Source organism: Tinamus guttatus, unplaced genomic scaffold (assembly GCF_059628265.1).
Source record: "Tinamus guttatus ecotype Peru unplaced genomic scaffold, ASM5962826v1 Tinamus_guttatus_pri_ptg000198l, whole genome shotgun sequence".
Lineage (NCBI taxonomy): Eukaryota > Metazoa > Chordata > Aves > Tinamiformes > Tinamidae > Tinamus > Tinamus guttatus.
Genome location: NW_028288732.1, coordinates 228,479 through 250,057, shown reverse-complemented (window position 1 = coordinate 250,057; position 21,579 = coordinate 228,479). Strand labels below are relative to the sequence as shown.

The 21,579-nt window shown below is 66.1% G+C and overlaps 1 protein-coding gene and 2 non-coding genes across 11 annotated transcripts; all 3 read right to left on the bottom strand.

The window, feature by feature from the left end:
* Nucleotides 1-1,058: 1,058 nt before the first annotated feature.
* Nucleotides 1,059-21,402, bottom strand: EIF4G1 (eukaryotic translation initiation factor 4 gamma 1). 9 transcript variants are annotated; one of them, XM_088523833.1, is made up of 34 exons: nucleotides 21,324-21,402; nucleotides 18,836-18,944; nucleotides 18,641-18,727; nucleotides 18,262-18,294; nucleotides 17,254-17,274; nucleotides 16,381-16,554; nucleotides 15,957-16,056; nucleotides 13,890-14,002; nucleotides 12,851-12,943; nucleotides 12,708-12,774; nucleotides 11,472-12,359; nucleotides 10,038-10,126; nucleotides 9,646-9,832; nucleotides 9,123-9,256; nucleotides 8,721-8,861; nucleotides 8,330-8,503; nucleotides 8,046-8,243; nucleotides 7,629-7,775; nucleotides 7,298-7,534; nucleotides 7,104-7,208; nucleotides 6,460-6,613; nucleotides 6,227-6,327; nucleotides 6,002-6,104; nucleotides 5,780-5,882; nucleotides 4,660-4,916; nucleotides 4,459-4,574; nucleotides 4,126-4,298; nucleotides 3,490-3,615; nucleotides 3,316-3,397; nucleotides 2,942-3,040; nucleotides 2,694-2,828; nucleotides 2,523-2,604; nucleotides 2,312-2,452; nucleotides 1,059-2,188 (listed from the first exon to the last, which is right to left on the bottom strand). In XM_088523833.1, exons 2-34 carry the CDS (start codon nucleotides 18,908-18,910, stop codon nucleotides 2,007-2,009), a joined length of 4,917 nt encoding a protein of 1,638 aa, XP_088379959.1. In that variant the 5' UTR covers nucleotides 18,911-18,944; nucleotides 21,324-21,402; the 3' UTR covers nucleotides 1,059-2,006. The 9 variants fall into 9 exon arrangements, with proteins under 9 accessions (XP_088379959.1, XP_088379961.1, XP_088379963.1 ...); XM_088523835.1 differs by having other exon boundaries at nucleotides 5,780-5,870; XM_088523837.1 differs by having other exon boundaries at nucleotides 8,721-8,840.
* LOC148594794 (small nucleolar RNA SNORD66) lies at nucleotides 8,597-8,671 on the bottom strand. The gene has a single exon (XR_015913325.1). It is a non-coding gene; the product is annotated as a small nucleolar RNA SNORD66 (small nucleolar RNA).
* LOC148594793 (small nucleolar RNA SNORD66) lies at nucleotides 9,915-9,991 on the bottom strand. The gene has a single exon (XR_015913324.1). It is a non-coding gene; the product is annotated as a small nucleolar RNA SNORD66 (small nucleolar RNA).
* Nucleotides 21,403-21,579: the final 177 nt, after the last annotated feature.

Below are 21,579 nucleotides of genomic sequence, written 5' to 3'. Positions count from 1 at the left end.
GCTCCAACAGCCCCAGAAAGAGCAGCAGCAGCAGCGGGGCAGCCACGGCTGGATGAGGCCCCCTGCTCCCCCCGCACCCAGGCCAGACGTGCCACAACAGGCACCTGTGGGATCTCAGCCTCAGACACTTCGGGTCACCAAGGCCCCCACTGTGCCCCCGTCCTCTGCTCTCCCTGCAGAGATGTCCTGATCAGAGGGAGCCTCCGCAAGCAGATCTACAGAATGAGGCTGCAGGGTGAGGGGCTAAGGTAGCCTGCAGCCAACACAGATATTTGTTCACTCTGAAACCTACTGACAACTATTAGAGTTGGAGCGTCCTTCCTCCAGCACACACCTGCAAGAACCGTGCCTCCCCCAGCGCCCAGCAGGAAACGGGTGCAGCTCAGGGGCCTCCCTCCTGGTACCTGCCCATGGGCCCTGCCAGGCGTGTTCCTGCCAAGCACTTCCCAGCATTAGTCCTGCCAGGGCTGCAGCTCAGACTCCAATCTGGGGAACAGCCTCCGGTTAATCATTCTGTGCCCTCTGGGCCCCGGCCAGCGTGACTCAGCAAGCACCAGCCCAAGACACTGAACACCAGCCCCAGGCCTGGGGGGCAGCCCTGGCCTCAGCCCCGCCAGGACCTGCCCTGGGGGCAGCTCCAGGGAGAGCAGGGGGCACCGCCGCGGGCCCAGGCACTCAGCCTTGCCCCAGCACATGGGGCATTTCTGGGCATTTCTGGCTAACCAGGCATGAAAGAGAGGCCCAGGAAGGGAGGAAAGGTTGGGAACACCCTCCTGCAGCCCCTGTCCTGCCCCACGGTGCGGGCAAGCGCCAGGCAGAGCTCATGCCCCGAGCCCAGGGCCACGCGGGCCGACCCCGCTCCAGGGGCACGGGGCTGCTGCCGGCGCCCCCGCGCTCCCCGTCTCGGGGACGGCCCCTGCGGAGCGTGGCACCTACCTACCCCTGCCCTCGGCGGGCCCGGCCACCGCCGCGGCAGCCCACGCAGGCCCCGGGCAGCCCCGCAGCACCCCGGGCACGAGACACAGGGGACAGGGCGGCAACAGCGGCACACGGGGGCGTTATTTAGCAATGTTCTTTTATTTCCAGTTTTTAAGGTGAAAAGATGCCTTTAAATCTTCAATTAAATACTCCATAAAGAAAAAAAAAAAAGAAAGCAAAAAAAAAATTATTTACAAATTCACGTGACCAGTAATTGAATCCTTGTTTTAATAATTACACGTGCGGCTCGTCACATCCGGCGCTCTATAAATACAGGGGACACGGATGCGGGGCCGCCCCGTCGCTTGCCCAATTGTGGCCTTAAACGTTTGGGGGAGGAATGAGGCTGTTGAGGGGAGGACAGGGACTTGGCCTGGCCCCGAGAGAAGGGGTCACCCCCCCTCCTCCCCGGCACCCTCCCCAGGTGTCAGAGCAGGAGCTGGGGGGGGGAATGATCCATTTAAAATAAAAAACTGGGGGAGGGAGGGAGTCCAGGCAGTGATGGGGAAAGAGAGGACAGGGGAGGGGGAGAAATCACGCTCCTGTCCCCAAACCAAATTTAATAAGTTTATATATATATATAATCTCTCTATATTTCAGCAAGTGGGGAGGAGAAAGAAGAGGGGGGAGAGGAGGGGAGAGATTGTCCCCATCCCGTCCCCTCTCCCCATGACATGAGTCTAAGGGGCTCTCTGCCCCCCTCCTGGTGACCGGGGGTCCCTGCGCTGGGAGGGGGTAGAGGAGGGGCCCAGAGCGGACCCACAGCGACAGCCGCCTCCATCAGCATCCGTTTATTATCATCGTGACAAACTAGTACAGGCCTCGCAAACAAAACCGGGACGGGGGAAGAGGGGAGAGAGAAATAAAGAAGAGAGAGAGAGAGGAGGGCTGCTGGGGGGCACAGCAGGCCCCTCGACCCCGGCATGAGCAAGTCCAGGGGGCCGGGGGTACGGGGCAGGGGCGGGAGGGGATGGAGTCGCACCCCGGGTTGCCCTGCTCTCTCCCCCCTTCCTCCTTCTCACGGCTGCTCAGTTGTTGTCCGACTCGTCCTCGGCTTCCCGGAGCCAGGTGAAAAACGCTGTCACTGATTTGAGGGCCACCCCTTTGCCCTGCTGCTCGGCTGCGTCCTTGCTCGACTCCCACTTGTAGAAGGCCTCCTCTTTGATGACGTCCTCGTCGTAGAGGGCATCGAAGAACATCCTCAGCAGGTCTGGGCGGGGGGGACAAAGGAGAACCCTGCTATTGCCCAGCCGCCAGCAGAGCTGGGGGGGGACATGCCTGACACCCCTCTCCCAGGCCTCCTGGTTGTCCCCGTGCCATGCACAACACTCACTCGGAGGCTGGTCCAACTTCACCACCAAGGCCTGCAGGGCGTAGAGTGCCTGGAGCTCCTTCTGCTCGTCCCGCATGTACTTCTGCAGCAGCTTGGCCCGGCTGCGGATGACCTGGGCGTCCACGCGGTACGGGTTCTCGACTGCAGGAGAGGAGCGTGAGAGGGGGGCAGGCAGCGCCCGCGCGTGTCCCCACCGCGGCCCCCTACTCACAGACTATGGCCGAGTGGCACACGGACGTCATCAGCGCCCTGATAAACGTGTTGGATGAGACCTGCTGCTCACTCAGGTTGGCCTGAAGGAGGGAACAGAGGGGGCCCGTGAGGGGAGGACAGAGCCAGGAAGACCCTCCCACACCCACAGGAGCCCTGCCCATGCTCTCACCTCGATCCAGTCGTATATTCTTTGGTTGTTTGAGTTCTCCTTCAGCAGTTTGTCCATTTGCTTGCACAGCTCCTCCGAGGTCAGCTCCTTGCGGCTCGGCGTGTCCGAGCTGTCTCCCATGGTGTACTCCAATTTCTGGGGGACCAGGGAGAGAGGAGCTGCTTAAGGCAAAGTCTGGGAGCACATGCTCCTGGCAGCAGGGTCCCCACACAGCTTCTCTCTGCCTCTCACCACAGTCAAGCTCTCACCTGCTCCGTGACAAATTTGTTGACATCCTGGTCCTCAGGCAGGAATTCCTTCCAGCTCAGGCCTCCATCCCGCCACAGCTTTCCTGCTTTTTTCTGGCTCTGTAAGGCAGCCAGTGTCAGCACCCTGGTGCCGTGGTCCCCGCTGGAAGCGCTGCTCCCCACCCAGGCAGGAGATGCTGCAGCCCGAGTGCGGCACCGCGGGGACCGAGCACAGCAAGGGACACCCAGGTCTAGACACTGTCACGCTCTCCAGCTACAAAGTGCTTTGAACCCCGTGTGCCAACCTGCTGCCTAAAGAGGGGGACAGGGAGCCCACGGCAGGGTTGCCAGTCCAAGGCAGAGGCGCCAGGTATGGGAGCCCCACACACACTTACCATCCCCTTGCACAACAAGCCCAGAACCTCAACCAGCAGCGTGGTGGCCTTCCCGATGGGCACCAAGGGCTTTGTTATCTCCCTACAGGGCACAAGCAACAGGATTAAAATTCCTGCCCCAAAGATTCAGCTCTGAGATCCCCTTCCAGCCCTGCCAAGGGGCACTGCCCTCACCTGAAGAGCTCCTCCATGGGAATGCCTTCCTCGTGCAGGATGGGCGTGATGAGCTCAGCCAGGTACAGCCAGATGTGGGGGATGTCGATCTCCATGTCTTCTGCAATCTCCAGGATCTCCCGGAGCCTGCAGGGCAGAGGCAGGGTTGGGCTTGGGATCGAGCAGGGAGCCCCAGCCTTGGGCAGCAGAATAGGTAGCCCCCACAGCCTCAGCTCAACCAGGACTGAATTCAAAACTAGGGCAGGTTACCCAGCCAAACTTTGAGCATCCCTAGGACTGGAAATCACACACCCACCATGTGGGCATTTGGTTCCCCCTGCTCAACCTGTGCCCGTTGCCTCATGTCCCTTCACAGGCACCAGTGAGAAAGCACCGTCTAACTCACCATCAGGTAGCTGAAGGCAGCAGTAAGATCCTCCCTCTCTGCACGGGCACAAGCCCAGCTCCCTCAGCTTTGTATCCCTCCCGTGTCCCCCCCACCACCAGGTTCAGTCATTTTCTCTTGTACTAGATAGCCCAAAGCTGGACTCAGTAGCCAGCAACAGAGCTGGATGCTGAACACAGAGCATCGTCCCTTGCCCCGTTAGCTGTGCCCTTGCCAAGCAGCACAGAGCGGGGGGCACCGCGGTCCCTCACCCTTTGTAGTACTGCTCCTTGGAGAGCGTGCCCGCCTTCACCAGCTGGAACAGCAGGACCCCCATGTGCTCGCGGGAAATGGTGCTCCTCTCCAGCGTGGACTCAATGCCGTTCCGCACAAACACGTACAGCGAGGAGGGGCTGCCCAGCTCCTGCACGCACTGCAGGGCCTCCTGCAGGGACAGGGTGTCAGAGCTGCCCCATGGCCAGGCCCAGATCCCCCCTCCTCATCCAGGCGCTGCCAACATCCTGCCCAAAGTGCTGCTGCCTGGGGAAGGGGATGGGGTGCTATGGGGAGCACATGGCACGTGCCTGGCTGCCCCTTCCTCTCACCTTCATGTCGTTGATGTGCAGGTATTCCTCTATGATTGCCTTGGATTTCTTCTCAAGCTCTTCTTCTGATAGTGTGGGCTTGGGGGGTTCTGCAGGAGGGGCTGGCTCTTGCTTAGCTGCGAGCAGAGAAAAGGCATCAGGCTCTGCCTGGGACCCAGCCCACAGCCAGACACCAGCGAGCACCTTTGCTCCCAGACTCACTCGTCTCTCGGCTCCTGTCCCGCTCCTCCGACATGCTAGCAACCTTGCGCACGGCCTCGGGGCCGCCCTGCTTCTCCCGTTCCCGACTCCGGTCTTCTGTCTCTTTGCTGAAGCTCCTCTTGGTGAGGGCGGACCTGTTCCTCTCTCCTCGTTCCCCCCGGTCAGGGCGCTCCAGGCGGTCGCTGCCCTTTTCCGAACGCGACTCCCGGTCCCCTCTGTCCCCAGCCTTCTCTGACCGGTCGCGGCTGGAGCTGCTCCTAAGAGAGAGGACAACGTGAAGAAGCTCATCACCACCCTCCCTGACCTCGGAGAGGGGAGCTACACAAGGCAGGGCTGTCTCATCCCTAGAGGCACATGGGACAGTCCCAGTGACAAGCCACGAGCTGCCCTTTAGAGCTGCAGCCAGGGACAGGGCCTTTGCGGAAGGATGGGCTCTAGCTGTCCAACTTCTCCTGCAGCACAGAGCACACCCAAGTTTAAGGTGTTCTGGAAGCAGAAGGCCTAGGCGGCCAAGGAGAGCTGTTCTCTGGTCCCTGTTCCAGTATTTAACCACCCTCCAGGTGAAAATATTTTTCCCTGCATTTAAACAGAAATTCCCTCTTATGCCCACAGTCTCTTGCCCTGTTCCCCCTCTCTCTTCAAGACAACTCTGGCTCCTAGCTGCACACAGCACAAAGATCCCTCTTTGCCTCCTCCTCTCCTAGTTAAACAAACCCAACTTTGACTCTCCTCAGACATTCTGTGCTTCAGCCCTGACTATCCTCACAGCCTCCACAGGATTTGCTCCTGTCCATCAATCTCTCTCTTGTCCTGGGATCACCAAACTGGACATGGTGCCCAGATGCAGCCTCCTAAGTGCCAGGCAACAGGGTGAGAGCCCAGACCCTGCCCTGTCCTCAGGCAGCCCAGGGATCCTCCAACCAGGATCCCACAGCTCCTTCCTAACACAAAGGTTGGTTATCCCAGCCCAAATGCTGGGCTCCAGGCTTGTCTACTGCCCAACAAACTGCTCTCCAACTTAGGGATTTTCTCCTCAGCCTGCCAACACCCCAGCCCACCAAGCAGGTACCAGACAACCGCAGTCCAAGCCCTCCCCAGGGCCCGGGGCCGTGGCACTCACCTCTGCACCACGCGACGGGACTCCAGGCTCTCGGCAGGGGTGGACTGCTGGAGCGCTGAGAAGCGGTTCAAGGTGCTCGTGGCCGGTCGCCCTGAATCAGATGCTGGGTGTGAAAAGAGGGGAGTCTCAGAGCTCAGCACGTCCCCAAGAGAGGAGCTGCCTTGGAAAGGGTCCCCGCTCTGTCCCCTTACCGTGACGCTGAGCCAGCTCCACGCTGCCTACCTGAATCTGCAGGCTTCGCACCAGAGCCTCCGCTGCTGCCTTTGCCCCAGCTCAGCCGCCCGCCTGGCGCAAAGAGCTGGTTGTTGGAGTCGATTGATCCAGGCTACGGGGAGAGACACAGAGTTGGCTCCAAGCCCTACACTGAGGGAGGGGGGCACGACCCGGGCCAGGCAGCCAGCTCAGCCACACACAAGCAGCCTCGGCACCCCCAGGAGCCGGGTTCACCTTGGTGATCTTTGTCAGCCGGCTGGTGTCGATGGGCCGGTTGCCCTTGCTGATGGGCACCGTGTTCCAGCCATCATCCGCGACCAGGCTCCCGCGTCCACCTGCACACAACGGGGACAGACATAAAGAACAGTCCCACCAAAGGCAGCACCTCCACGGAGCCCGGGACTTTGAGAGCCCAGGGAAGAACCAGCCTCTGGGAGGCTCAGGTGTCCCCTAGCCCAGTCGCTCACTGCTGGAGGATGGTCCGGGGGGTCCTCTCCTCTTGTCCTTTGACATTAACTGCTGCACTTTAATGTGTTCCCGATGCTCTTCCATTTCTGCTTCCTTGTGGATCTGGTCAATGGTTTTGGGGCCCTGGTCTCCTCGCCGCGGCACCCAGCTATTCTGCAGAAGGCACAGGAAAAGAGAAGGGACACTGAGCCAGCTGGAGTGTTGGTCAGTGGAGACCATCTCCCAGGTGTGCCCTGATACCACACTCCACTTGTGGGGGCAAAAAGCTTAACACAGGGCTCCCCATTCCCCAGCTGTGCCCCCTCACAGCTGCAGGCTGGTCCCCCTGCTCAGGGCTACTCAGCCTGTACAGCTTCCTGAGCACTGTGGCAGCTTTTGGCACAGTAGGACTCAGTTTTTGGAGCCCTCCTGCATTAAACAGCTGCCAGTTACTGTGTGCCCCCTACTGCTGCCATGCTAACCAAGGGCTAGGGGCTAGCATGGTGTCTCTGGGGCTGCCACAAATTACATCCCCCTGCGTCCTTCTGTGTGGGGATGCAATGACACAGACTACTAGCACTTGGAGGACACAAGTCAGCAGCTCCATGGGGCCAAGCAGAGGACGAAGAACAGTCCCTGGGCAACAGCAGGCCATGCATCTTACCCGTCTGAGGTCAATCACATCCTGAAGCATGAAACGGATGCGGGATGATGTCTTCTTCTCTTTGATGATCTTCTCCATCTGGTTGAAGTACTGGTCCATCCTGGGCTGTAAGGGGATAGAGCCATGATCTAATCCCTCCCAGAGGCAAGGCAAAGCAAAACAAAGCAGGATAACGCAGCGCAAGGATACGATACCTTCGCTTTCTCGAAGTCCAAGTCCTTGCCAATGGTGGTAAGCAAGCGGCAAAGGCACTCAAGAGATTCTTCATCATGGTTTTTGAGCAGCTTCACCACACAATCATGCATGATGGCCTCCGTCAGCATCTTCAGTTTGAACAGCTCCCCAATGAACTTGATGTTGCCCAGGGATCGCCGGCGGGCCTTGTCCCGCGCCTCCTCCAGCTCGTCCTTCATGCGGGCCTTCTCCTCGGGCTGCACGGGGAGCACAACAGGGCAGGTCAGTCCGCAGAGCTGCGCTGAGGACTCTCACTGCAGCCTCAAACCACGGCCTCCCGACCCAACTCACAGCACTGGCATCGTCCATTTCCTTCTGCCGTTTCTCAAAGATCTCGTCGTCATCCTTGTCCTTCTCAAACTCCTTCTGACAGCGGTTGAGCAGCAGTTTGCGGAAGTTCACAGTCACCGTGGGTTTGTCTGTCGTGGGCACTTTGAGCTGCAGGGAGAAGTACAACCCAGGAACGGAATATGAGTCACAAGCCTCCCCCAAAATAATGTAGGCAAAGTCCCAAGCACTGTTCAACCCAGGCAAAAGCCACCCTGCACCTAATGACTCCCCGCAAGGGCATCTGGCTCAACCTGCCAGCCACATGCTTCAGATTCCCCATCTTGGAGGCAGGTTCTGCACCCCCCTAGAGCTCAGCTAAAGTCCCCAAACATTTCTCGACAGCTCCAGGACCAGAGTAGCCCCACAGCTCTTGCTCACCCCCATAAGGCAACGGCACATGTTAGCATAGGCAACAGAGAAGTTTGGCTCCGAGATGGCCTTCTCGAAGACGAGGTCGATGACACCCTTGAGCCGCTCCTCCGTGTCAATGGACAACTCCATCACCTGCTTCATCAGCTGCTGAAACATCTGGGGTGTCAGCTTGTTGAGGATGCTGCGGACGCGGCGGAGCAGTTCCTGGGAGGACAGCAGAGTTAGCGAGTTAGGCATCATCCCCTGAGCAGCGGGCACCAGTGGTGCTGCCTGCTTGTGCCAGCTCCCACCTGCGTCTTGATGTTCTCGGGATCCTCCTCCTCCGAGGCACGCTTGCTGCTGGGCTTCCAGGCCTTCTCGGCCTTGTTCAGCTTGACATCCTCATTGAGGGACACAGTGGCAATGATTTTGCGGGGCTCCTTCCTCTGGCTCTGCTGGGAGCGGCGGGGACCCAACCCTGAGGGCTGACACGGGGTGGGGGAACATCAGGCTTTTGCCCCATCTGCTCTCGGCGGGGCAACACCAGCCAGGCTGGCTCCTGGGGTGTCCCCGTCCACCTGCTCAGATCCTCAACTCCATCATGGACATCAGTGGCCCAGACACAGTGGCTCGAAAGCATGATCATCACGGAGAGGCGGAGGGGGACAGCGTGGGGTGCAGGAGACACCAGCAGATACTCACCAGGCCCCGGTTACCCATGACGGGTCGGCCGAGGTTGGCAAAGGAGGGGGTGAAGTCGGGGCTGCAGTTCATGCCGCTGAGGCGGATGGGGTCCAGCGCCCGCAAAGGCGTCTTGTTGGCCTGCGAAGGAACGAGACAGGGCTGAGGATGCCCAGGGGCAGGGAATGGTGCGTCCATTCCCCTGCCTTATCACCGGGACAAGGAAGCAGAAAACAGCCTTGGCCGTGCCCAGAAGCAGGGCACGAGCACAGGCTGCCACCAGGGCTCTGCTCAGGCACAAGGCTCGCTGCAAATGCTGCAGTGGGGCAGACAGAGGCCCTTGCCTTGCCAGAGCAGAGCTGAGGCACCAGCCCCGCTCCCCAGGCAGCACCCACGCTCCCCTATGCCCAGGACACCACCCACCTTGTCCAGCACCACGTCCATGATTTGGGGCAGTCCCTCGGGTTTCTGCATGCTGGCAAAGATGAACTGGAAACCCAGCAGGAACTCACGGTCATATCGCTTCTTCTCCTCAGGGTTCAGGGGCTTCCATTGCTCTGCAGATGGAAGGAAGAGAGAGACCTTGATACAGCTTGTCCCATTCTTTCTACCCTGAGCCATGGGGCCAACCTGGGCCTACATGGAGACCAGATCGTAAAAATTCCGGTGACCATGGAGCTGTGTTGCTCTGGCACGCCATGAATGCCACTCCTGCTCACTTAAACAGGGGTGGGAAGTCTGAGGCCACCAGTCCTGTCTTATCCAGGACCCCCAGGCTGGTCTCTGTCCCTGACCCCATGCCAGACTCAGGGAGAAGCCAGAAGTGTGTGAGGTTTAGGAACACTGAACAACACCATCCCCGCCACTGGGTCCAGAGGCAGCTGCTCCTAGCAGAGACCTCACAAGATGCCAAAGGAGGCTGCCACGTGGCCAAAACACAGCTCACCTTCCTTGTAGCGGTACTTCTGATCCGCAGCCTTGCCCTTCTCTGGGGCCAGCTTGTCCTCTTTTTCCTCCCACGTCTCCTCCGACTCCTCCTGGGGACGGGCTGGGGCTGTGTCCTCTGCTTCGCGGGCAGGGGCGGATGTAGGGGGCTTGTTCTCTGCCTCCGAGGCACTGTCACTGATCTGAGACTGCCATCAGGAGGGATGGGGACAGCGTCATGCCACAAGCCCAGCCTTGTCCCTTCTGCCCCAAGCCCAGGTGCCCTGCACCCCGCTCAGATCCTCATCACCATCACAGAGCATCAGTGGCCCAGACACGATGGCACAAAGCAGAGTTCATCACAACAAGGGCTGCAAGGTGGAGTGATGCTCCGGAGTCCCCAGGGACACTCACCTCTTTAAAGGCATCCAGCAAATCGCCTACTGCCTCCTTCTTGTTCAATTCCTTCATCCGTCGCTTTTTCTTTGGCACCGACACGGCGACTGGGAGGAGAGACAAGGACGTAGGGGCCAGGTAGCAACGCAGTCCCCCACACACCCTGACACCAGCTCCAGTGTCCCCAGGGAGGCACAGTAACACTGGGTGAACATGAGGACACGGCCAGTGGAAGCCTTGGAACATGGTCCCACTGTCCCAGGCCAGTCCCCTCTGAGCCCCAGCATTGTGTGCCCCTAACCTAGGGGACAGGTTGAACAGGCTGCCCAGAGAGGTTGTGGAGTCTCCTTCTCTGGAGATCTTCCAAACCTGCCTGGATGCCGCCCTGCGCCACGTGCTCTAGTGTCCCTGCTGGAGCAGGGGGGCTGGACTATATGATCCCTAGAGGTCCCTTCCAACCTCAGCCATCCTGTGATTCCAGCCCCGCTCAGCCTGCAGACACACACGGCTGCCTGCAGCACCAGTGCCTTCCCTGAGCACCCCAAAACTGCACCCCGCGCCCCTGCCTTCTGCCAAGCGCCCCCTTCACAGAACCACCCCAGACAAACCTCTCCCACTTACACACTCATCCTCAGAGCTCCTGGGACCCTTCCTGGCACCCTGCATACCTCCTGGAGGCTCCCAGAGCCCCCAGCACCCCCAGGCCACCCTCCTCTACCCACTGCTTCCCCGCACAGGCTGTGTGGCACGGGCTCTGCACCCCATCTCCCCCCGCCGCCCCAGCGCACCCCGTCTGCTCACTGCACCCCTACGCACACACGTACGTCCCCATGCATCTTTGCACGGTGATTCAAGGAGGATGTAACACCCAGTCCTCCCCAGGACACCACATTCTCTGCACGGGCCCTACGGATGGGCCCTGCATAGGGTGCCCCATACGCACACAGCCCCTCTGGCACTTTTCCCCCTCATCCACACATCCCTAGTGCACATCCCATTGCCCTGCCATGGCCCAGAACGCCTCAGGATGCCTCCCCACACACCACTCCAGCACCCCCACCCCACACACCTGATCCTACATAGACACACTCAGTCCATTCCCTGTCCTCCCACTGCAACATCCACATGTCCCAGAGCAACTCCCAAACTCCTGTGCAGCCCCCACACTCACAACATATTCTTGGGCAAGGTGCCCCATAAAAACATACTCCCCACACATCTCCCCCCATCCGACTAACCACAGGCACTCAGTCACCCACGATGTCACCTCACTTCCCCTCATCTCATATCCACACGCCCAAGGAATCTGTCTTGTTCCTCTTGTTCCTCCTTATTCACCCTCCAGCCCCTGTTCCCGGCACCCCACAGAGCAGCCCCTATGCACGTGTCACCCCAACACCCACCCGTGGGACCCCCCACGCTCCCCCTCCCCACGGCTCCGCACGTCCCAACCTGGCGCGGTCGCCTCCGAGGTCTGTGAAGGGGGAGGGGCCGGGCTCGAACTCCGCTCCTGGGCCTCAGCAGGGCCTTCGCTCTCCTCCTCCTCCTCCTCCTCCTCCGCCGGCGGCGAGCCGGGGATGTCCGGCTGGGCTGGCTCCTCGGGCTCCGAGATGGGGCTCACGTCCGACTCTGGCTGCTCCTCGCTCGGCTCCGCTTTGTCGGCGCCCTCCACCCCGTTGGGCAGGGGCAGCTCCTCGGGCTGGGCGATGGGGGAGTCCAGGACGGGCGCAGGCACCGGCTCGGGGGCTGACTCGGGCACCAGCTGGCACGCGGGCACCTCGGGGACCGGCTCGGGCAGCTCCTCGGAGAGCCCGTTGGCCTCGGCGGCGCCGGCCGTGTCCTCGGGACAGGGCTCCTGCGCGGGCGGCGGGGGGCTGGGGGAGGCGGGTTTGGCGGGCGCCTCGGGGGCCGGCGGTACCAGCGGAGGCGACGCCGCCGGGGCCGGCTCCGGGGGCACGGCTGGCACCGGGGGCGCCGCGACGGGCGCCGGCTGCGCCTCGGGCAGCTCGGGCGCCTCCGGGGCGGGCTCGAGGAGGGGGATGGCGGCTTCCTCCTCCAGGACCACAGTGTCCACGTCGGGGGCAGGCACGAGGGGCACATCCACGACCCCTGGCACTGTAGTGACGGCGCTAAAAGTCTTGTGCGGCTCGGGCGGCGCCTCGCCCAGCTCCGCTTTAGTGTCCGCATCCACGGGGGGCTCCATTGGCACCAGCGTCACGGCCGAGAGCAGCACGGGCTCCACCTCGGGAATGAGGGGCGGGGGAGGCGACGGCGACGCCGACTTGCTGGGCTCCAGGGACACGGGCTTGCTCACCACGAGCGCGGGCTTGGGGCGGTCGTCTGCAAGGCCAACGGCATTGAGGGGCTTCCCAACACGCCCAGCGCCCTGATCCTCCCCAGACCCCCATCTGCAAGAGCCGACGTGCCCAGCACCCCAGGCTGGTGCCGACAGACGCACCATGGGACAGCAGGGGACCTTGGTCTGACAGGGGACCTGGAGCACAGGCGAGGGGACAAGGCAAGGGCTGCAAACAGTCCCGAGCACCACAGGGACACGCTGCTCCTCACACACACAGGGAATGTGCCAGCCTCCCGCTCCACCCTGGGCTCATGGGGCAGCCGCATCCCTCCCCGCAGCACCGAGCACACGGGGTGCCCCACACCAGCCACCCCGCCACGCACACCTACCTGGCCGGACAATAACTGCTACATGGGGGGTCTCTCCGTTGGCCTGGGGCTCCAAACCGCTTCCAGCCTGGGGGCAAGGAGGGACCTCAGCAGGGCCCTGGGCATCCCGTGCTGCCCGGCCGGGGGGCACGGAGCCCTCTCACCTGGGGAGGGGTGGGGGTGGACGAGGTCCTCGCTCCAGACATGATTTCCTCAGTGATATCCTTGCCGCCTTGGTTAGGGTCTCTTATTCGGATCTGCCCGCGTGCCAGGAAGCAGGAAGGAGAGGGAAGCCGTCAGCAGGGCGGGGGTCACGACATGCAGGTGCCCCCCACTGCCCTGGGCCCAGCGGCGCCGGGACACCCCCTTCTCCGAGCACGAGGGCGAGGGGCTCATCCGGCGCCGCGCTCGCCCCGGCCTCACAGGGCGCGGGGGCCGGCAGGCGCCATCGCCCCTCGCCGTGGAGCCAAGCGCCCCGCGGACAAGGTGCCCGCCCCGTGCCCGGCAGGAGGGGACACTGCGGGGCAGGGGAGCCTTGGCAGCTGCTGCCGGGGGCTCCAGAAGCAGCGCCGTGTCCCCAGGGCTGGGGACAGGCCACCCCAGCCTTCTGGAGTGTCACAATGGCCCAGGCACTGCCCGCCTCCGGGGCTGGGCACGTGCTGGGGGACCCCATGGCACCCCCGCAGATGTGGGATGAGCAGAGGAGCCGGGACGCAGAGCGGGCAGGGGGCTCATCTCCATCCCCACACACAGCCAATGCTCCCAGGGCACTGCCAGGGGCTGCGCTCTCCCCACCAGCCACGCGCCCAACCACTGCCCTCCAACAGCATCCCCGGGAAAACGCCAGCATTCCCAGGAAAACGCCAGCACCGCACTCGCAGCCCACCCCCCGGCACGGGGCCGGGCAGGCAGCCGCTCGGCTCCCCGCTATAAATAGGCCCCGCGCGCGGCCTCCGAGCGGCGGCATCTCCGGGAGCAGACAGCAGTTGGCAGCCGCGGCACCGCCACCCCCGGGAGCCGTGACTCAGCACAACGGCGCCCGCAGCCCCCGGCCCCGCGCCGAGCCCGGCGCCCCGGCACCCCTGCGCCCAGTGCCGCCCCGAGCCGGCTCCGCATCCCCACGCCAGACCCGGGGCGAAGGGGGCCGGTGCCCGCCGGGCCCCACGCGCGCACGGCGCAGCCCCCGGCGCCCGCGGCTCTTACCGTCTTGCGCTCGCGCTTGGGGGGAATGGGCGGCTGCTGGCTCATCATGACCTGGGCCGCGGGCACCCCCGCCGGGAACTGCTGCACCCCCTGGGCCGGGTAATAGGCACCCGCTGCAGGAGAGGAGCGAGGGTGAGAGCCGCCGGCCGCGGGGACCCCGGCGCCTCCGAACGCCGGGGCGCTCCCAGGAGCGAGGGGAGCGCGTGCCACCCTCCAGCGAACCCCGACTGCATCCGCGCCGGATCGCCCCAACCTGCCCGACAGGCCCGGCTGAATTCCTTCCCCGTGAAGCAGCGCGTCCCCGCGCCGCCCCCACGCCCAGCCGCTGCCCCACGCCTGCCGTCAGGCCCCAAACTCGCGGCCACCGCGGGGCCCCCCGGCTCTGTGCGCGGAAGGGCCCCTCCGGAGCGCAGGGCCGCGGACGGGCGCGCGAGTCCCGGCTCCTGCCGGCTCCCTTATCTCCCGCGGGCCGGCGGCAGCCCCAGGGCGGCTCCGCGCAGCCCGTCCGCACCCTTCATTCCCACCCACGCTCCGCTCGGCCCCACGGGCCTGACCCCCCGGCTACCACCCGGGGTGCCACAGCGGGCCAAGGCCACGGCACGGAGGGATGCCGGGACCCGAGGCAGCGCTGGGCCCTGATCCGGGCCTGGCATCTCCCTGCAAGGATGCTCCGCTCTTTGGGTGGTCCCCAAGAGCATCCCCCGCAAAACTATGGCAAGGAGGGAAAAGAGGAAAACAGGCCGAGGGAAGCGGCCTGGCAGCTGCCGGACACCTCGGGCCCTCCCGGGAAGGGCCGGTGACACCGATGCCAGCGCGCAGGGAGAGACAGGCACAGCTGGGCCCTGCCCCCTCCCAGCTCCAGCCCTTTCCCAGCCATGCCAAGGCCGCAGGGCGCGAGCGCCCGTGCCCCGTGAGCACCCGCCGGGACTCCCCGTGCCCGGGCGGGACACGGGGCCAGTCCAGCTCGCCGGGCGGAAGCAGCCCCTTCCGGGGGCAGCGGCAGGGAAAAACGAGCCGGCGGGAATGCCGGGGCGGCCCCGCGCGCAGCCCGCGCACGTGGGCAGCGCCAGCGCCGCAGGGAGGACCCAGGGACGCCGGAGCGGGCAGTGCGGGTGGCTCCAGGTGCTGGCGCTCGGCCACGGGCTGCGGGAGGGCCACAATTCCCAGGAATGGCCATGCTGAGGGCAAAGGGGCCAAGGGGAGAGACCTCCGGAGCAGAGAGGCCCATGGAACTGCCCGTGACGGGGCACGGAGGAGCAGACAGGCCACGGCCTGAGCGCGCGGTGGAGCCAGCCGGCCGGCTGCTGCCTGGGGCCACTTCCTTCCTCCGAGGGGCCCACGTCAGACATGGGACAAAAGGGAGGGAGCACAGACACATACCTGGCTCAAGAGAAACCCATCTCCGGCCCGGATTGCTTTGCTGCCGTGCCGGGGACGGGACGGAGGCCTCAGCTCACATTTCTGTGTGTGCAAGGCCTCCCGGGACAGACCTAGCCTAAATATAGTCACGAACCGGGTGGCCACATGTGAGCGGGGGAAGAAGGGGGGCTGCCTGCACCAGCGCTCCCCAGCTCCGGGAGAGGGCAGGCACGGAGCGCCCGCGGCCCCAGCCCCTTCCCCATCAGCTCTGGGAGGTGCAGCGGGGGACAGGGGACAAAATAGGAGCGAAGTCTGGGGGGCAGCAGAGACACAGCGACTGCTCCCTGCCTTCCATAGTGGCCGGAGCGGGAGCAGGGGATAAAGTCTGCCCTGCCTCCCTGCCAGGCCGGTTAAACATTAAACGGGGCAGATTTGGAAAAATGGGTGGGAGGACGGGCAGGTGGGACACGATGCACCAGGTAGCACACTTTGGAGGGAGACACTAACATCTCCTGAGCCCAAAACAGTCTGTCAGGGGGCCACTGGGTACAGAAAGGCCCCTTCTCTCAGCAGCCTGGGCAAGGGAGGTGTCTGCACTCAGCTCCTGAATCTGGGGGAGCTGCAGGCAGCCCAAAGTCAGAGTAGCAAAAGGGATGAAGCGCTGCAGATGGAAAACCAACAGCAAGCAAAGATTCCCGCAGTCCGTACCGTAAGTCCCGAACTCCGTAGGGCTGGCTCCAGGGTAAAAACCGGGGGCACCGGGCTGCACTGGGTACTGCTGGGTTGGGACAACGTACGTGGAGCGACCCTGCAATGAGGCAGAAATAAAGTCTGTTACCACCCTCTGCAGGGCATGGAGGTACCCCTGAACCTCACGGCTGCGTAACTGTTGTCCCTGGCAGGAGGGCAGGGAGCAGGATCCTGGAAAAATAGGCATTGTGCATCCCAGTACTGCCAGCAGCACTGGAGAAGTGGAAGGAAGGGGAGAACCAGCACTGCCTCTGTGCAGTGACAAGCAGCACCCTGCTCCGATCAGGTCACGCTTGCAGAGCCCGGGGACCCCCTCTTCCCCCCAGGCTCCAACCCCCAGCCCACCCTCCAGACCCAGGGATGCCCAGGACACAGCCCTCACCTGTCCGGGAATGTAATACGCTCCTTGGGAAGGTGTGTAGGATATCTGGGAGGGTATCATCATCACCTGGGAAGCAGCTGGATACACATGGGCAGGCGGGCCGGGCCGGGCCGTCGTGTTACTCTGCACGCGGGACGCGCTCGTGGGAGGCTGGGCCCTGTTCTGGTAGAAATGCTTGGGGAGAGACGGGGCAGCGCGTGAGGCCGGGAGCGCCCACGGCAGCCGCCCCGCGGCCCGGCCCGGCTCCCTCCTCCTACCCCTTCCCCGGACGGGGCGGGAATCGCCCCGCGGATCCGCCGGGGCGCAGGGAGAGAGGGGCCGGCCGGGGCACAGGGTTGGAGAGGGGAGACCCCCCGAGGCAGCCCCGCGGGCTCCCCCCGCGCAGCCGCCCTCCCGGCGCCCGCACGCACCTGCGGCGCCGCCTGGCTCCATCCGACCCAGCTCATGCCCGGCGCAGCCCCCTCCCAGCCCGCGGGGCCGGCAGCTCCAGCGCGCGGGGCCGGCCACGGCCGCACGCAGCTCCGGCGGCGGATCCCGGCGGATCCCGGCGTGCACCGCACCGGAGCCGGCGCACGCACGGAATGCTGGGACCTGTAGTCCTGCTGGCACGGAGCCGTGCCGGAGCCGGACAGCCGGCATGTGCGGAGCCGGCTACACCCTCCAGGCGCCGGCTTCCCTCCCTCCCTCCCTCCCGGGTTCTTTGCTCTACAGATACATCCCTGGCCTCACTAGGATGCTGCAACCGGAACAGGAGGCCGGGCAGCGCCGACAAACTGCTCGAGCGCGTCCGAGAGCGCCCGGAGCGGAAGCGTCCGCGCGCGCGCCCCGTTCGCCCAGGGCAAGGCTGGGAAGCGGCACGGAAAAAAGCGTTACCTGAAGAGACCTGAATCCTCCCTGTTAGCGAGCGCACGCATACAGAGGGAGAGGGGAGAGAGAGAGACAGGAGTTACCCGGCACCGTGTTGAGACAGGACCCGGGAGCAGGTGCTGGGTGGAGGACGGGACAGGGAGCGGGGGCAGCGCCAGCCTGGGGCCACAGAGGGGGAAAGCGGCCGCGCAGCCCGGGCCGGGCGCAGCGACGTCCCGGCCATCAGCAGAGAAGCAGGAGGACGGGGAGCCCTTCCCGCCGTCCCCGCGGCCCAAACCCACCAGTGCCAGGGGACACGGGGAGCTGCCGCTCGGCCAGGGGTGCTTTGAAGCCCCCCTACCCTCTGGAGGTCCCTGGACACGCCAAGGGACAGCGAGTGCACTAAGTCTGTCCCTAGCAGCCCCTGCAGTACAGGGGGGCACACGGTGGCTCAGAGCCTTCGCCTGCGCTCCTGGAGGATGCATGAAGCAGGATGGTTTGCAAGAGCAGCACCACCAGCACCCAGGGGCCACATCCAGCCTCCCAGGGCCCAGCCTCCGCCTGGGGCCTCCAGGGCCCAAGAGGCTATGGGGTTCCAGCTCCTCCACAGCTCCAGCCTAGCAGACCCACTGGGTCCTTCCAGACCACCCCATCCTGGCACAGCGGGAAGCCAGGACCATGGCAAAAGGTTTTTATCGCCCCAGGATGCCATTTTAGCTGGACTAGGCCAGCAACAGCAGCCCTGAGACACCTCAGGGGGCAGCTGTAACACTGGGAACCCCCCCAAGAGTGGAGACACAGGCAGAAGCGGTGGCCTGGGCAGGGGGTTAGCACAGACACAGCCGCATGCTCCAGGCTTCATGCACAAGCGACCCCGAGGAACTCGGGGACACGGCAGCGAAACCCCCGGGCAGCCAAGCGGGCGCCCCCCGCTCCCCGCGTGCCCCCGGGACCCCCATGCCCAGGCGGGCGCTCGTGGGCAGTGCAGGGTGCTGCCCCGGGCTCAGCATGCGGGGTGCAGGGGCTGGTTAGTACCTGCTGGTGAATAGCACGAGGCCCTGCTGGAAACTGAGAGAGGAGGAGAGCAGGGTTCAGGGAGAGGGAGGAAGGAGAGAAGAGCAGTCACTTGGTGGGCACCGCCGCTGGGGACACATGCCACCCCCCCAGGGCCAGCGAGGAGGGGGCAAGGCCCCAGGGCACACGCACAGGGCCAGCCACAACCCCGGGCTCAAGCAGCTGCCCCTGGCACGCAGGTCCCGCAGGGAATGACGGGGCTCCTTGCTCCCGTTTACGGACGTGGCCACGGGAGGAGCGCACAGCGGGCGGCCAGGCGGCTCCGGGAGTCGCACACAAGCTCCCAAAGCCTGGGATGAGCTCCCAGACGTACCCCCTCTGCCCGGGGCGAACCCCTTACCTGTCGCGGCTGGGAAGGCGTATTCATTTGTGAGGTCGGTGCCGGGTTAAAAACCACAGGTGCCGTCTGAGCGGGTGGGAACGTTGACTGCAGGGAGGGAAGCGTCGGTGAGGCCAGGCGGGACCGCGGCCCCGCGCCGCCCCGGGGAGCCCCCCGCCAATCCCGGGAACCCCCGCGCCGCCCGCGGGCCGTTACCTGTGGAAGTCCGGGAGAAGGGGCAGGGTGCGGGGCTGTCGGGGCTCCTCCTGTGGGCTGTGGAGCTTTGTTCATTTCATGTGGTTGTGCATAAGGATCCCCTCGCTATCTGCAGGCACACGGAGAGCGGGCATAAGCCGCAGGCGGGCAGCACGGCCGCGTCGGTGACCCCCAGGAGCCCCGGCCCACACATGTGCCACCTCACCAAGGAAGCGCCTCAAACGGGGCGTCCTGGCCCCGCAACCCACCCGGGGCAGGGACACAGAGCTCCGCTGTCCCCACAGCCCTGGCACCGGTATCCAGGAACCTCCTGTCCCCCATGGGCCGGAGAGGCAAGGACACGAACACGGGGACTGTCCCATCCGCCGCACGGCTGCTCCGAGCTGGCCCGGGGCAGCCGGGCTGGGTGACCCGGCACAGGCAGAGCCGCAGCCACGGGGAGCCCCGGGCCCCGTCACGGCACCCAGCCGCGACGGCCGGACCCACAGCAGCTCCGGGGGGCTGGGTGGGCCCCCCGGCGTCGGCCAGGGACCAGCTCCACCCCGGCTGACCTACTAAACGCTTTCCCTGGCCGGCCAAACCTGTTCCTGCCGGCAGCGCCGCGGCCCCGGCGCGCACCACAAACGCCTACCGGGGAGGGCAGGGAGCTGCTGCCGCGGCCCCCCGCGCCGGCGCCGCTGCCCGGGGCTGCCGGGCCGCACGCGGCCCCGCGCGGATCCCAGGATGAGGATCCCGGCAGGGACTTGGCACCCGGTGCCGCTCTCTCCGCCCGAGGGCAAAGGGCGCCGGGGCGGGAAGCGGCCGAGCTGCCCCCCGCGCCGAGAGCTGCCCCCCGGGCGGCGCGGCGGGACCCCCCCGAGGAGCGGCCGGCGGGGCCGCGCTGTAACCCGAGCGCGTCGGCACCCGCCGCCCCCAGCGCCGCAGGATTCCCTGCTGTCCCTGCGCCCGCGGGGGCCCTGCCACCAGCACGGGGGGGACACGCGCCCCGCGGGGCCTCCGGGGCACCCCCGGCACCACGAGCCCAGGGCGGCATCGACCCCGCTGCACCCTGAGACCGCGGGGCAGGCTGCGCCCCACGGCGCTCGCCCTGGCCCCCTGCTCGGCAGGGCCGCTGCGGCGCCCCGGCGAGCGGCAGCGTGGGCCATTTTAAAAAGACACATTGGCCTTGGCACAAGTTACTTGGGGAAAAAAAAAAATAAAAAAGACGGGGGAGAAGGATTAAAACACGGACACGGGCCCGCGGCGAGCCCGGCTCCCCGGTGCGGCAGCCGCGGCACCGGGGCAGATACTCACCCCCCCGCGGGAAAAACCTGGGCCGGCTGAGCGGGCCTGCAGGGACCTCTCATCCGAATGACTTGGAGCGAGAGCAGCAGGGAGAGACGAGGGGAAGAGACGGGGAGAAAAGGGAAGGAGAGCGGGGCGGGTGGGGGGGGGGAGAGAAAAATCAGCCGGGGCGCGCGGGGAGGGCACGGCCGGCGCGGGGAGGGCACCGGGCGCCGCGGGGAGGGCACCGGGCGCCGCGGGGAGGGCACCGGGCGCCGCGGGGAGGGCACCGGGCGCCGCGGGGAGGGCACCGCGTGCGCGGGGCTGCCGGCCGCGCTGCAGTGCGGGGCCGAGCCCGGGGCAGGGCCGCACCCAGGGGCGCCCCGGCCCCGCCGCCCTGCCCGGTGTCCCCCGGGCGCGGGGCCCCCCGGCCCGAGCCGCCATTTGGGCGTCTCGCGGCGCCGCGGCCGGGGCGGTGCGGGGAGGAGAACGGGACACTCCGCCCGCCGCGTTCCCCCCCCGTCCCCGCGGCGCCCCGCGGGGCGCGCGGCCCCCCCCGGCACCCGCGCCCGGGACGCGCGGGGCGGCCGCGGCTGACGCAGCCCCGCGGACCGGCCCGACCGGCCCCGCGGCGCGGCCTGACTCACCCGCCGCCCCATCGAGGCGGGGGGCGGCCCGCGGCACCGGGAGCGGCGCCGCCGGGGCCCGCCCGGATCGGCGGACCCGGCCGGGGGAGGGGGGGGCTGGGGGAGGCCGGGGCGCCGCGGCGGGCGCTGCCGGTGCCGCATCCGGCCGGGCCCGCTCCCCCCGGCGGCGGCGGCGGCCTCTGCCAAGGACACGTGTCACTGCCGGCCGCCGCCATGGCGCGCCGGGACGCACCGGCACCGGCGGCGCGGAGCGGAGCACGTGGGGCGGCGGGGCCTAGCGGGGCGCGGCGGCGGCACCAGCACGTGCGCGGGCGGCGGCGGCGGCGACACGTGGGCGCCGAGCGGCGGCCGCGCGGGCCGGGCCGGGCCGGGCCGGGCCGGGGCGCGCGGTGGGGGAGGGGCGGGGGCCGGCGCCGGGGCGGCGCCCACGTGGTGGCGGCGACGGCGGCGAGCGCGGCGGGGGGGAGGGGGCTGCGCGGCCGGGCCCGGAGCGGCGCGGGCGGTACCGGTACCGGTGCCCCCCCCCCCTCCACTCCCCCCCCCTCCCCGGCGCGGCGCCCCGCCCCCATCCCGGTTACCTTCAGTCTCCTTCAGCGCGCGCGGCCCGACGCAGCCGCAGCGCAGCGCAGCACGACCATTTCCGGAGCGGCGCCGCGCGCAGGGGCGGGGCCACGCGCCGCCGCGGGGGAGGGGCGCGGGCGGGACCCGCCGCCGCCGCCGCCGGAGGCCGCCCTGGGCACCGCCCGCCGCACGTGACGCCGCCGCCCCGCCCCGCGCCGCCATCACGTGATGGGGCGGGGGCTCCGCTCCGCCCCGCCCACCGCGGGCGGGGCT

What these genes read in the sequence shown, in the direction of transcription:
- EIF4G1 (XM_088523833.1), bottom strand. Translation starts at nt 18,910, where the DNA reads ATGAACAAAGCTCCACAGCCCACAGGAGGAGCCCCGACAGCCCCGCAC. An exon ending in CTTCTCCCGGACTTCCACAG is followed by an intron (nt 18,728 to 18,835) that starts GTAACGGCCCGC and finishes CCCTCCCTGCAG; the next exon opens with TCAACGTTCCCACCCGCTCA. An exon ending in TGGACGTGGTGCTGGACAAG is followed by an intron (nt 8,862 to 9,122) that starts GTGGGTGGTGTC and finishes GGGCATCCTCAG; the next exon opens with CCCTGTCTCGTTCCTTCGCA.